Source organism: Rana temporaria, chromosome 4 (genome assembly GCF_905171775.1).
Source record: "Rana temporaria chromosome 4, aRanTem1.1, whole genome shotgun sequence".
Classification (NCBI taxonomy): Eukaryota; Metazoa; Chordata; class Amphibia; order Anura; family Ranidae; genus Rana; species Rana temporaria.
The window spans coordinates 182,788,215-182,802,470 of NC_053492.1; the positions used below are offsets into that span (position 1 = coordinate 182,788,215).

General features: G+C 40.6%; 1 protein-coding gene and 1 long non-coding RNA gene across 4 annotated transcripts in view; one reads left to right on the forward strand and one right to left on the reverse strand.

The window, feature by feature from the left end:
* The window catches only part of LOC120936799, a 34,674-nt gene extending 24,254 nt beyond the window's left edge, over positions 1–10,420 (forward strand). The window contains exon 2 of the long non-coding RNA XR_005748642.1: positions 10,155–10,420. This is a non-coding gene — a long non-coding RNA (uncharacterized LOC120936799). The remainder of the gene's footprint in view (positions 1–10,154) is intronic.
* Positions 1–14,256, reverse strand: part of MCF2L2 (MCF.2 cell line derived transforming sequence-like 2) — a 366,799-nt gene that overhangs the window by 16,118 nt on the left and 336,425 nt on the right. For all 3 annotated transcript variants that reach the window (XM_040349448.1, XM_040349451.1, XM_040349447.1), the window contains 4 exons: positions 13,478–13,570; positions 8,719–8,790; positions 1,788–1,903; positions 1,523–1,635 (listed from right to left, as the gene is read on the reverse strand). In XM_040349448.1, coding sequence (XP_040205382.1) covers positions 1,523–1,635; positions 1,788–1,903; positions 8,719–8,790; positions 13,478–13,570 — 394 coding nt within the window. The remainder of the gene's footprint in view (positions 1–1,522; positions 1,636–1,787; positions 1,904–8,718; positions 8,791–13,477; positions 13,571–14,256) is intronic.

Genomic DNA, 14,256 nt, shown 5'->3' on the forward strand with positions numbered 1-14,256 from the left:
GTAGTGGTTAGTGTGCACTGGTCAGTGTGTAGTGTAGCAGTGTGTAGTGGTCAGTGTGTAGTGCACTGGTCAGTGTGTAGTGTAGCAGTGTGTAGTGGTCAGTGTGTAGTGCACTGGTCAGTGTGTAGTGGTCAGTGTGTAGTGGTCAGTGTGCACTGGTCAGTGTGCACTGGTCAGTGTGCACTGGTCAGTGTGTAGTGGTCAGTGTGTAGTGTAGTGGTCAGTGTGCACTGGTCAGTGTGTAGTGTAGCGGTGTGTAGTGCACTGCTCAGTGTGTAGTGGTCAGTGTGCACTGGCCAGTGTGTAGTGTAGCGGTGTTTAGTGGTCAGTGTGTAGTGCACTGGTCAGTGTGTAGTGTAGTGGTCAGTGTGCACTGGTCAGTGTGTAGTATAGTGGTCAGTGTGTAGTGTAGTGGTCAGTGTGCAGTGGTCAGTGTGTAGTGTAGTGGTCAGTGTGTAGGGGTCAGTGTGCAGTGTAGTGGTCAATGTGTAGTGTAGCGGTGTGTAGTGGTCAGTGTGTAGTGTAGCGGTGTGTAGTGGTCAGTGTGCAGTGTAGTGGTCAGTGTGCACTGGTCAGTGTGTAGTGGTCAGTGTGCAGTTTAGTAGTCAGTGTGCACTGGCCAGTGTGTAGTGTAGTGTATTGGTCAGTGTGTAGTGTAGTGTATTGGTCAGTGTGTAGTGTAGTGGTCAGTGTGTAGTGTAGTGGTCAGTGTGTAGTGGTCAGTGTGTAGTGTGCAGTGTAGTGGTCAGTGTGTAGTGTGCAGTGTAGTGGTTAATGTGTAGTGGTCAGTGTGCACTGGTCAGTGTGTAGTGGTCAGTGTGTAGTGTAGTGGTGAGTGTGTAGTGGTCAGTGTGCAGTGTAGTGGTCAGTGTGTAGTGTAGCGGTGTGTAGTGGTCAGTGTGCACTGGTCAGTGTGTGGTGGTCAGTGTGTAGTGTAGTGGTCAGTGGATAGTGGATTGTATAGTGGTCAGTATAGGAATCAGGTAGGTCAGTGTGTAGTGTAATGGTCAGTGATAGGTCAGTGTATTGTGTAGTGTAGTGGTCAGTATAGGAATCGAGTAGATTAGTGGTCAGGGTGGTCAGTACTATTGTAGGAAGGGAAGGGACGGGACTCGGGGAGTGCAAAAGTCCACAAGTTAGGGGGCGCAAATTACTTGCCTTGCCTCGGGCGCTGGCAACCCACGCTACGCCACTGATCAGAGAGACATGATCACACACCCTTTATACACAATGCAGAGGTATAACCCCTTAGGTTCCGCAGTGATTATAACAAGCATGCTTTACTGCATATTGACACTGATTTTACTGTTGTGGGTTTAGCAACACTTTAACATTGACATTAAATAGTAAGCCAACACCACCAAATACATACTTTTTAAAATAATGACATTTTCCAAAAAATTTTTCACAATTTTTTTTTTTTTCTCAAAATAACAAATTTTGCTTGGTAAATACCAAATAAATATTTACAGTAATCCATCCCCCATAACAACTGACTGCTGCACATTACTGTATAACTCACCACTGTCCGTTCTCTCCGCACTGTATGAAATATACTACATCCCCTTCTTTGAGGGAAAACGTGCTAGGTGAACATGTTTCAAAACTGCTTCCCACTGAGAAAATCTTTGACCCCTGAAACAGTAAAGTAAACAAGAATACATTTGTTGGATGGGTAATGCAAAAAATAAAATAAAAAATACAAAGTAAATAAAGATAAAACACATTTCCCAAAAAAGAAAAAAGTACATGTTGGCTTTGGAAATACAGTACAAAATAATTATTACTTTGAAAGTAGTGGTTTCTTCTTCAATATCAGAAGAATTTGAAAGTTCCTCATTGCTGGATGGAATAGCAGAAAAATCTTCATATGTTTCTAAGGAGTTCAGATGTCTTGGCCAACCTTTAAGAAGATAAAAAAATAATATAAAAGCTATCTTTCCTGTGAAAACCATAGCAAAGGTTTTGCTCATAATGTGATTTCGGATAAGAGGAGAAATGTATTACGGTCATGTTAAAATGACTTTTGTTAGAAACTTATAAATATGGTAAAATAAATGAGGAAACTAAGCAAATGTGAACATTTGTTTTAGAAAGTATGCCTTCAAGGACTGCAACATGCACAGTAAATGCCAATTGATGCACACTGAAATAACTATTCACAGTCTTAAGCTGGGTATACTCTAATAGAAATTTTAATTTCAAAAAATGTTTTTCGCTGTAAGAACTTTTGTATTTCTAATTATTCATCTGGTCAAATCGATGTTTGCTTTCGACAGTGATGATAAAAAAAAAAAAAAAAAAAAAAAAGGAGCAGGATGGAAAAATTTCCCACAAATTTCCAAAAGCGTATGTAGTTTTCATTTGGTAAGGTTCATTCATTCCAAATTTAAATGTTAAAAGCAAATAAAACCTTTAACTATTTTCAAACGAGGTTCGAATGTTTTGAGAATTATCGTAAAAGTTTTCCTAAGAATTATTCTTCAAATTTTTGTTGTGAAATTCTAATAGTGTATACCCAGCTTAACTTGTGTGTATATATATGAAATCATTCATTCAAAGTCCATGCTGGCATTACATCTATGGAGGAATGCTTCTCTAATCAGGACATGCAAGTGATTAAGAGATGTATGCACCTAATTCCCAATTTCCTCTTCCCTTTAAAAAATAACACTTTTGAAGCAATCGTACGATAATCTGATTGTTAGTACACAACTTTCAAGAGCCGATCAGGATCTGATGGGACAAGCACAAAAATGAATCTCGCACGATACCAGATCATACGATTTTCATTTATTCAGTACAGTTTGCATTTGAAAATAGGAAAAATTACATCACTTCTGAATTTTTATGAGAATTTTCGTAACTTTATTAACTTCTTCTTTTTCTAAATGAGACTAGGATTTCTCTCATTCACCTCAATACACTTCCTCCCTCCCCCTCCCCTCTCCCAGGTCTCCAAATTCGCAGCTAAAACGGAGATGATCTGCAGAGATAAGAGAGCTGAAATTCGCACGGCACAAATGTGAATCTGGCCTAAAGGTGGATCCAGGGGAGGTGGTGATAAGAAAAAAGGGGGACAGCATATGCCTCTCATTCCCTTCCCCACCAATGTCCAGAATCGTTTTGGACCATTGGGGGGTAGGGATAGCCCTCTGAAAGATTATAGGTATCTTACAGAATACCATGATAATTGGGGTAATGATAATTATCAGCAATATAATCATTCCCCAAGAACCCCCTGAGGAGGGAATTGGTGGCAAGAATCCAACCATGCACCAGCATTCAATCACTCCAGGAGGGCCCTGTTGGGGGTGGAACTAGTAGGGTTTTTTCCCTGGGTTCAGAATACCAAAAGGGGCATAGACCCAAAAGGGGTACCAGAGGGGGAGGAGGATCCGCACTAAAAAGGAGGTCTAAAAGAATTTAGGTCTTTTCAATTTAAGTAAGGCCACTCTTTCTAATGAAGAGAAACATGTTCTTAATCACGGCTCCATCCAAATCTTTGAATACATTTGAAACGTTTATTGATATTCAAAAATGAATTCGTAAGGTTAGTATCCAACCTCAAATGATTAGCAATCCTTATCATTCTAATGTTTCAGTTTCAATGGATATGAGGAACTCGAGGCTGTCCAATGCTTCATTATTTAATCCTCCAGGTCCTATGGCACCAGCCATTTCTGTCTTTAGAGATCTGGTTAATAAGGATTTGCAATTGTTACAGGAAAAATAGGAGGCAATATAATTTTAAGAAGGGTCTAGAGATGCTCAAAGATGACATCATTGTACGCCCTGCAGATAAAGGGGGGGGGTTGTCATCCTAGACAAGGAGGCTGTTGTCTGATCGAAACATTTATCTACAGTTAAAAGGGAAACCCACTACTAGTTATAAAAAAGAGCTTGTTGTTCTAGTTGAGGAAGGTTTCCAGAAAAAAATCATTTCCAAAAAGAAAAAAAGCCTTTTTTATCCCGAGAGCATCGAGAGTTTTGGTGATCTACTATTTATCCAAGGTGCACAAGGACCCTGTTTGACCCCCTGGAAGGCCGATCGTTAGCGGGATCGATTCTGTTACTTCCAGGGTGGGCAAATATATAGACCACTTCCTGCAGCCTTTGGTCACTAAGACAGCATCATATTTGAGGGACTCCACTCAAGTAATTAATGCACTCCTACAGTTACAATGGAAGGAGACTTATATATTTGCAACTGCAGATGTCTCTTCCTTGTACACTATAATCACACACTAACATGGGAGGGAAAAAGTAGATCACTTTTCAAGAACACATACTCCCTTGGGTCCGTTTTCCTTCAAATGTCCTAATGCTTATTGGTTTATGTTTCACAAGCAAACTATCTTTTAGGCTTAATCTTTTTTGAGAGGCTGGTATATATTTTTTTCTACTTAGATTTTTAGTTTCTGGAGTATTATTATATAATTTTTTATTGTTTATTTTTGATTATTGTGTTTATTTTTTCATATAGAAGTTGGTTATGTTTTTTATATGTATATTTGATGTATTTTGTCTTATTGCCACAAGAGGTCGCTACTCCTTTAGTCCACAACTATATGCAATTCCTCCTCCTATTAGATTCAATATTCATTCTAAAAAATCCTGCATTTGAACTATTATTGTTTTAATTCGTAACCTCTTTAGGTGTTACATTTTTAATAATACTTTTTTCTAGCAGGCAAAATAATGTACCCTTTAAGTTAGTCTGACTCCTGACCAGGTTTTTTTCCCCTTTATGACCATGCTGACGTTTATTAGGATCCTTGTTTGGGCCCATCTTTGCTAGTCTTATATGATGTCTGCGCTCTGGCAATTGAGAGGTTTTTCATTCCATGATCTGGAACGCATCCAATCATTTGCTTTATATTGGTTCCTGCCTTTTGGCACAAAGTATGCTCCCGGGCCATAGACGTGGAATGCATTTTCTATCATGCTGTGTTCCTTTTTTTGGGAGGTGTGGTTCTGCAGCCGAGAGATGATCACTTCCGGTCTGTGGAACGCACTTAATTTCCGGTTTTCAATTAACTGCCGTTCTCTATTTAAACAACTACGCCATACATCATAGCCACGCCCCTAAAGATGCACGCTGGTAACGAAACGTCAGGTGGAGTGAGGGACTAGTGACGTGCTGTTGTTGACGGAGGAGTGGCTGCCATCTTATTGGTAGGAAGCGCTTTCCTTTTCATGCCTGTTATGCTTTTAATACATGCGAGTGTACTTATAGCTCTTTCAATAATACATTTGCCTTCTGTGGGATGTCTGCACAAAGAGATGCTTTCTTTCATTCCCCCATACATGCTATCACCGGTACACCTTTGGATTATTTCTCTGGCTGAGATTCTGCTGTGATTAAGTTCACTTGTGCCTGGTTGGTTGGTGGAAGAAGGATCTATTTTCCAAATTAGGGGATATGAGGATTCGTTTGATGAATAGGAAGATCTGAGGCTATCACCTTAGTAATTATTTTTTGTGTATATCCCATACACTGACAATAAGAGTCTGTTTTTTTGGGTGTTGGTGACAGTTTCTTCACTTTTAAACATATTCTTTCCAACGATTGACTATGCTTGGATTCAGTGGTGGCTGGTGCTCAAAATGTTTGGGGGGGACGCAAACAAACGAAACAAAAAAACAAAACAATTGCAGCCTCACTGTGCCCATCAAACGCAGCCACTGTGCCCATCAAACGCAGCCACTGTGCCCATCAAACGCAGCCACTGTGCCCATCAATTGCAGCCACTGTGCCCATCAATTGCAGCCACTGTGCCCATCAATTGCAGCCACTGTGCCCATCAAATGCAGCCACTGTGCCCATCAAATGCAGCCACTGTGCCATCAATTTTCGCCACTGTGCCATCAAATGCAGCCACTGTGCCATGCCATCAAATGCAGCCACTGTGCCATCATTTATCGCCACTGTGCCCATCAATTGTCACCACTGTGCCATGACATCAAATGCAGTCACTGTGCCATTAATTGTCGCCACTGTACCCATCAATTGTTGCCACTGTGCCATGCCAAACACAGCCATTGTGCCATGCCATCAATTGTCGCCACTGTGCCATCAATTGTCACCACTGTGCCCATCAATTGTCACCACTGTGTCATGCCAAACGCACCCACTGTGCCATCAATTGTCGCCACTGTGCCCTGTAAAATACTGCCAGATTTCCCCCGCCCGGCACTTACCTTTGTGGGGTCAGCCATCCTCCTTCCACCGTCCCTCGATGTCTTCTCCCGCCCTCGATGACGCTTCAGCCAATCAGGTTACCGCTAACCAGAACCGGTGAACCTGATTGGCTGAGACGCCTGTCAGTGTTAACCAGGGAACCCCCCCCCCCCCCGTGCATCCCCTGGTTAACTATTTTGAAGCAGATTACAGCCCTCAGGCTGTAATCGGAAAGCCTATCAGAGCCGCTGGCTCTGATAGGCACTTCCAAATCCAACCAGCTGCCGTTATTCAGATGAATAGTGGGCGGCAGCGACAGTACATGGATTCATGCAATGCATTAATCTATGTATTGTTTCAGTGACGGTGCAGGAGAGAGGGGCGGTGCTCCTGAGCCCTCTATGGACGCACCGCCACTGCTTGGATTTAACCTGCAGCTTACCTGCTTGCCGACCAGCTATACGGCGGCAGGTCGGCTCTGCTGGGCGAGAGCAGGTAGCTACACGTCATCTCTCCCAGCATCCAATAGGGGCACGCTCGCGCCGCCGGAGGCGTGCACGCGCCCCCTGCTCGCTCCTGACTCCTGCGCGTGCCCGGCGGTCGCGATCACCGCTGGGCACCCGCGATCGCTCGTTACAGAGCGAGAACCGGGAGCTGTGTGTGTAAACACACAGCTCCCGGTCCTGTCACGGGAGAAATGCCTGATCGCTGTTCATACAATGTATGAACAGCGATCAGTCATTTCCCCTAGTGAGTCCACCCCCCCTACAGTTAGAACACACCCAGGGAACATACTTAACCCCTTCCCTGCCCCCTAGTGTTAACCCCTTCCCTGCCAGTGGCATTTTTATAGTAATCAATGCATTTTTATAGCACTGGTCGCTATAAAAATGCCAATGGTCCCAAAAATGTGTCAAAAGTGTCCGAAGTGTCCGCCATAATGTCGCAGTACCGGAAAAAAAAAATCGCTGATTGCCGCCATTACTAGTAAAAAACAAATATTAATAAAAATGCCATAAAACTACCCCCTATTTTGTAAACGCTATAACTTTTGCGCAAACCAATCAATAAACGCTTATTGCGATTTTTTTTAGGAAAAATATGTAGAAGAATACGTATCGGCCTAAACTGAGGAAAAAAATCGTTTTTTTTATATATTTTTGGGTGATATTTATTATAGTAAAAAGTAAAAAATATTAATTTTTTTCCAAATTGTCGCTCGAAAAACCGCAGAGGTGATCAAATACCACCAAAAGAAAGCTCTATTTGTGGGGAAAAAATACGCCAATTTTGTTAGGGAGCCACGTCGCATGACCGCGCAATTGTCAGTTAAAGCGGCGCAGTGCCGAATCGCAAAAAGTGCTCTGGTCTTTGACCAGCAATATGGTCCGGGAACATCAAGTTCTCGGGACCCACGGGCGCGCTCACGAGGCACGCTGGGCAGCAAATTTAAAGGGACGTACAGGTACGCCCATTTGCCTACCCGTGCCATTCTGCCGACGTATATTGGCGTGTGGTTAAGCAGCATTTTTGAAGTCTTGATTAAAGTCCCAGAAGAAAATAATATCTACTGCATAGCTTGTATCTTAATATATATTTAATATTAAATATTTTTAATATTTATAATAAAAAGGCTAGCAAAATATAGTTAGACTTTTTTCAGCTAAAAAATGAATAAAAAGATGATATTTAAAGGCGGGGTTATATGACGGCTGGCTTAACAATTTCTGTTTGCCAGTGTTTCAGCCTCCTGTAGGTGGCAGTATACCAAACTGTTTAGGAATTTCTTAAATCCTGTGTCCCGCAATGAAGGATATAGAACTTCAGTTTTGTGACAATTCACTCCAGTACTGTGCAAGAACACCTTCTCAAAATTATGAGATCCTCAGCTTTCCAAGAATTCTGCGAGCACAGAGCAATGTCACCCACATCTAGGCGAATAGGCCAAAAGTCATGGTCTTACGTTTTTTTTCCTGGTAGTTCTCTTCAAATATGCCTTACGATTTTGGATTGAAGGCGATTCAGTTCGCATGTGCCGCGCTATATAAGTTTTTCATTCATTCATTCATTCAAGGGTGGGGCTACAAAATAGGGTTTACTGCAAGGTCTACTTTAAAGTTATTAGCCTACGTTCTGTGGGCCCTAAAACACCTAAAGATCTTTTTTTTAAGCCAATTGCATTTCAAACATATGTTTGTGAGTGTGTAGATTATCAGCACATTCATGCAAAATTTTCACCTGATTGTCCAACTGATCGCATTGTTGTACAATGTACAATTCCTGCAACCAACCTGCTAATATCATGATCACTGTGCAGCTGTTTTAGAAATAATTAACAGCTAAAGCTTTTTGATGCCAATCACAAATGCACAAAATAACCTGGACATGAAGGGGTTAAAATTAAACCATCAAGAAGACTGAAATACAGAAGCGGGAAGTGGATACAGTTTCTACAGCCAAAGATAACAGAGATAAATAACCACATACAAAGACAATCATGCAAGAACATATTAAGTACACTACAACATATATACCTTCTAGACCCAAGGGAGTAGGGTCGCTCTTTATTTCATGTCTCTTTGCTTTCACATCAGGACCAAGAGGACCTAATAGTGGACAAATGTGAAAAAGTGCAAGGCTGTTGAACGTATGAACTGTGTAATTATCAAGGATTGAAAAGGTGAAATGTCTGTAAACCACATAGCTTATCGCTGTCTTGAAATGTCAACAGTAAAATATGCACTGTGCTACATTGCAAATGTAAAAAAGAGACACTCCCACCGAGTACAAATTCAATATGAAAACACAAATTTCTCTAAACAATCTTTCATCAGATATTACACCTCTGAGTTTTCAAATATATGTGAAATCAAAACTTTTTTTTTCATTTTGAGTAATAGAGCCTCGAGCTAAAACCTGTTTATTAAGGCCACATGTACACTGCTGCTGGTACATGGACGTTTAGGAGCAGTTGGGCATTTTTTTCAACTGCTTCTGAACTTTCCTTGTTATCTGTTATCTTATCATTACATCTACACTGGTTCATTTATAATCGTTTCTAGGCAGTTGTGTTTAGAGCCTTTTTCTTGAACCCCCAAAAAATGCGTTCAGAAGCTGTGTTTAGAGGCAGTTGAGGCACCAAACGCGAAAACTCGCATTTAGCAGCGTTTCGTTTACAGATGTTTTAACAAAAAAAGTTTTTTAACACTGGTTTCTAGCTGTCAAGTTAAATCGTTCAGGAGAGGTTGAACAACGTCTGGTGTACATGAAGCCTAGTCATCATTGGCACATTAGGTTGATTTTTCTCCTCTCTCTATCTAGTAGAGATACAACAGGAAGTGGAGGAAATTTTGTCAGACAGCTGTCACAGCAACATAGGCACACAACAAGGAAGACTTCTTTATTCCTGTCCCGATTACATCCTGAGCTTTTGAATTTCAGTTTCGCTGACAATGGTTACTCTTACAAAAAGAGAAGGTGAATCTTCCCAGGCAGCAAAAATATCAATAAGACCCCTTTCACACTGGGTCGCTTTGCAGGCGCTATAACGCTAAAGATAGCGCCTGCAAAGCAACCTGAAACATCTGCTGCTGTCTCTCCAGTGTGAAAGCCCTGGCTATACCGCCGACAAAGTGCCTCTGCAGTGGTTTTTAACTCTTTTCTCGAAATTGACGGTAAAGCTCCGCTAAAAATAGCGGCGCTTTACCGCCGACGCCGCCCCCGCCCCAGTGTGAAAGGGGCCTTAGCAATAAATCATGTTTTAAGAATAACTCCACTTTCATGGAAAATATATTGCAAATAAAAAATAATATAGCATTTACAATTGCTACATAGGCCATGTTGTAATTTAATGTTAGTAAAAATTTTAAAAAATCAGTTAGGTTCAACTAGATATCAGCATCTCATCCCTAAATGTAACAATGTGCATTATTTTTTATTGTATTGTGTTCTCTTTTTTTACTGCTCTTAGTAACCTTACTCAACAACACCCTTTGAGTCCCTGAGGAAGCTACAACTGTGAAACGCGTTGGTTTATTCATCATCTTCCCTCCTCATCTATGTATTGCATATACGTGGAATATTTGCTTTATCTATTATTGTGATTGGTTTATGAGGGATGATGACACTTCAGGGTGGCTGAGATGTTTGTATCTTATCTTTCATGTATTTTAGGTGATTATTTCCACAGAAACTTTTTAACAATAAATTGTAATAAAATTCTTGTTTTTATCAATATGACTCTTGACGCTTTCTGTGGGAGGGCTTCAGCACTATTAATAATCCCACTCCTCCTTCATTTTGTCAAATGTCAATGAAAAATGTACTTTCTTTTCAATATGCAGCTGTTCTGTACATCACCAGTGTACCGTTGGTGTACAGAGCCCCCATGAATGTCATTTCCTGCCTTTGTGATTGGCTCCCTTATTTTAACAAAAGTTTGCACTAAGTTACAAAGCATATTATAGGCACCCCATGCAATAGGAATTTCAGTTTTGGTGAAATACTCCCCAAGAGTTAAATACTTCTAAAGACCCTTAAATTAAGCCAATTTATAGACCGTGCAGCTTCTCTCAATGGAACGCTGAGAGTGCTGCAAGGGATTATAATGCATCCCAATCAGGTTCGGTCTGCAAAGGACATTATGAAATAGCCAACAGCTATTTCTTCAGAACAGCAAAACGTAGGAATCTGCTACAAAGTTTGTTAAAATTTCTGCAATGGGCATAGATCACCCTGAGGGGATTGTAACAAAAGTGGAGGTACTCTTTCAATTAAATGGATGGTTAATCTAAAGAGATCTACTGTCAGATTTATTAAGCAGGAATCTAGAGGTACCTACCAATTGGTTTAAAGAAGGTGCCCGATTGAGCTCAATGTTGTAATCTGCAGGTCAGTTTGCATAACAGAATGTACCCTGGAAGCTACATATAGGTACATTCAGACACTTCTAGTTGCCTGCTAGTCTGTCTTTCTTGCAGTGTAATAACTACTTTAAAGCTTGTGTTGACACTGAGGATTTGGGTGATGTCCATAATTGTGCTTTTTAATTAAATTACTTGTTATTAGAAGTTTTTTAGTAGTGCAAAAAAAAAAAAAAACAGCCATCACAAAAAATACGCTTGTGCTTCTCTATTGTTTTTAGAAGTTTCGGAGATCATTTCAAATTCACTGAATATGCATCTGACCTGCAATTAACCTCCTTCAGGCCTGCATTTGACTTGTTCATGCTGCTTTTGCATTTCCATAGATGTGTGTGGGGTGAGAAGAAGTTCTGATGCAGACAAAAGCCCATTGACACTGACCCTTAAACTAATATTGAGTTTGCACTAAAGGCAACATGGGGTGCCTCAGCACACCATACATGTAAACATGCTACCCAGGACACAGTTTTCATGTGAATGCTAACTTTTCCTATTTACAGTACATGGGCCTGTGCCCCTCTCCCCTGCAAAGCGGTAGTAAACTGCAGCATTTAGAGAAAATAATTCTCTGCAAAGCAACGGCATAATGTGCTAGTATGTATTGAAAAGGGATTGATAGGGTAAATGGAATAGCCATTTTGTTTATCAAACATTTATTTATGTTTAGCAAACATTTATTTTTCTGATTAAATCGATATATTGGATGTATATTTTGTTAGAAGTCATATTGTGTAACAACTGTCTTGGTTGTGTTCAAATGCTATTTCCACCTATGTAAACAGCTATTCGCATAGCAATGAATGTCATCAGGGACGCAGATGAAACTTCAGAGAAAGTCCCACCTATCCTAGGCCATATAAATTGTATTACAAGTCCTTAGTCAGTTAGATAAATTATTTTGAAACCAACAGTATGTATTTGTGTTGCTTTCCATGCATGTAGGTAATAAATACATCTGTTTTTAAATCTGACTACAGTCAAAATGTTACTGATGTTTGGGGTTTACCTTACACATTGCATACTAGCACATTATGAAAAGTACCTGAAAAACTAAGCCCTCCAGCGGTGCGCTATTATTGTTGACAGGGCTTCCATCATCTCCCGGTCTTCCTGCTGGGTTCGTAGCCTCCGGCAGCTTAAATTGCTGAGCCGCGATGATGTTTCTCCCGCACATGCGAGAGGGAATCATGGCACAGCGCTCTGAAGAAATGGCAGTGGTATGCCATTCCTTCAGTGCACATGCACAAGTAATGTCACCACCTGCCAAAAGATTGAATATCTCCTAAACAGTGCACATTTAGGAGATATTAATTTTACCTACAGGTAAGCTTATAATAAAGTAATATAGTAAAAATCATAAAGCGGACTTTACTACTGCTTTAACTTTGGGAGAATGTGATTGTGTTTTCCATATGCTACTCTCATCTTAGGTAAGATTTTTTTCCCCCCCAACTAATAGAGATTACTGAAAGATTACTTATCTCTTTGCAGCACTGACTTGGTTCACACCACTGTATTACGATGGTGTGTGGGCAAGATGCTCTGAAAAAAACTGCATGAAGTATTTTTTACCAGCACAGTCCAGTGCTAGGCAATCCACTGCCTTGAATGGCATGGCCAGCAATTGAACTTTGTGAGATGTCTGTGTGACATCTCAATAAAGTTTGTTTTAATCATTACTGCACTGATCGCGGTCAGATCACACTGCACACCAGCCACTGCACTGCATTGCATCAAAAGGTATAAAGAGGCTCTATAGAGGACCTCCCTAGGCTGCACATCGCATAGGATTGCTCCTGATAACTGCTAAATGTGAATATGCGTTGAGTAAAGGAAGTCCATTTATTTAAATTGACCTTTTAAATGCACCAAAAAGGATGCACGCACTGTTTTTTGCAATATAGTGTGCCACAATGCACAGAAGTTATTTACCGTGCATTGTGGTGCCCTATGACGTAAGTGTGCTAAGGTGCCATTAAGAATGATTGCCACCACAGCGCACCAATTGCCATAACCTGTGTTTTTGGGCATCTGTGGTAAAGAAACCAATAACAACACATTGCAGCAGTGCACTGGTGTGTACTCAGCCTTGAGGAATCCTCTGTGCAGAGAAATGTGTAAATAAGTTGTCGCATTTACCAAGTTAGTGATGAAAAAATAATGGACTGCATGACTGACAGGCAAATAACATTTCTTGCGGTTAGCAATAGCAGCCTATCTATTTCTTTCTGCACAGGTTTCTCCTGTAGACCCTTGACAGCCTCAGTTAAGGAGAAGACAGAACACCAAAAACCATGTATAGACCTTATACTGTATGTAACAGTACAGTTAAGTGACTTTAGATCAAAAGAAAACTTTGAAGTTTATCTACCTTTTATACGAGTTGGAACTTTTATAGAAGTTGAACTGATAGAGGAAGCTAAAGAAAATCGGCGAGTTGCTTCTTTCTCCTTAGACTCTGGTTCTAAGTGATACACAGATGTAAAGCAAAGATTGGTTAAAAAGCACAGTAGTAAGAAAAATTAGGCATAACGTTATAGGACCAGTAGGACACATGACACGGTTTTAAAACCAAGCAGATTTTTTCATCACATCTTCAGATGGAATATAAAACACTGACGACTGAACAAAATTGTCTAGAGTGGTGAAAACTGATTAGCAACTCCTATGCACCAGTGGGAAAGAACAGGTATGAATGGTGTGTCTCTAGTTCACACATAACTATAGAGACCCCAGATTGTACCTAAATCCCCTACTCCACACAAGTTTTTTCTTACATTTTGGGTAGAGTGGGGAAGAGTTACTGTAGAACATTTGTCAGGTTTTTACTGCTGTTTATCTACTTATTATAGAACATTTTACCACTTTAACAAAAAAATGGCATTGCTATATTTGACTCTATTGGAGAGATTTCCCTTTGCATATTATCCCTCAGAACCCCTGTCACCAAAATTGGAGGTGAGGGGAATTCTCGTTTGTAGGGTTGCAAACAGCAATAAACACCTGACAGATTACACTCCACCCTCAAACAATGTGAACAGACCTACAGAAACAGGATCTGACCCATTAAACCTGGCTACAAAGAATAGGAATTGTAAATGTCCTGTTGTTTTTACTCCTACTTCACATAATAGCAATAAATTACCTTCA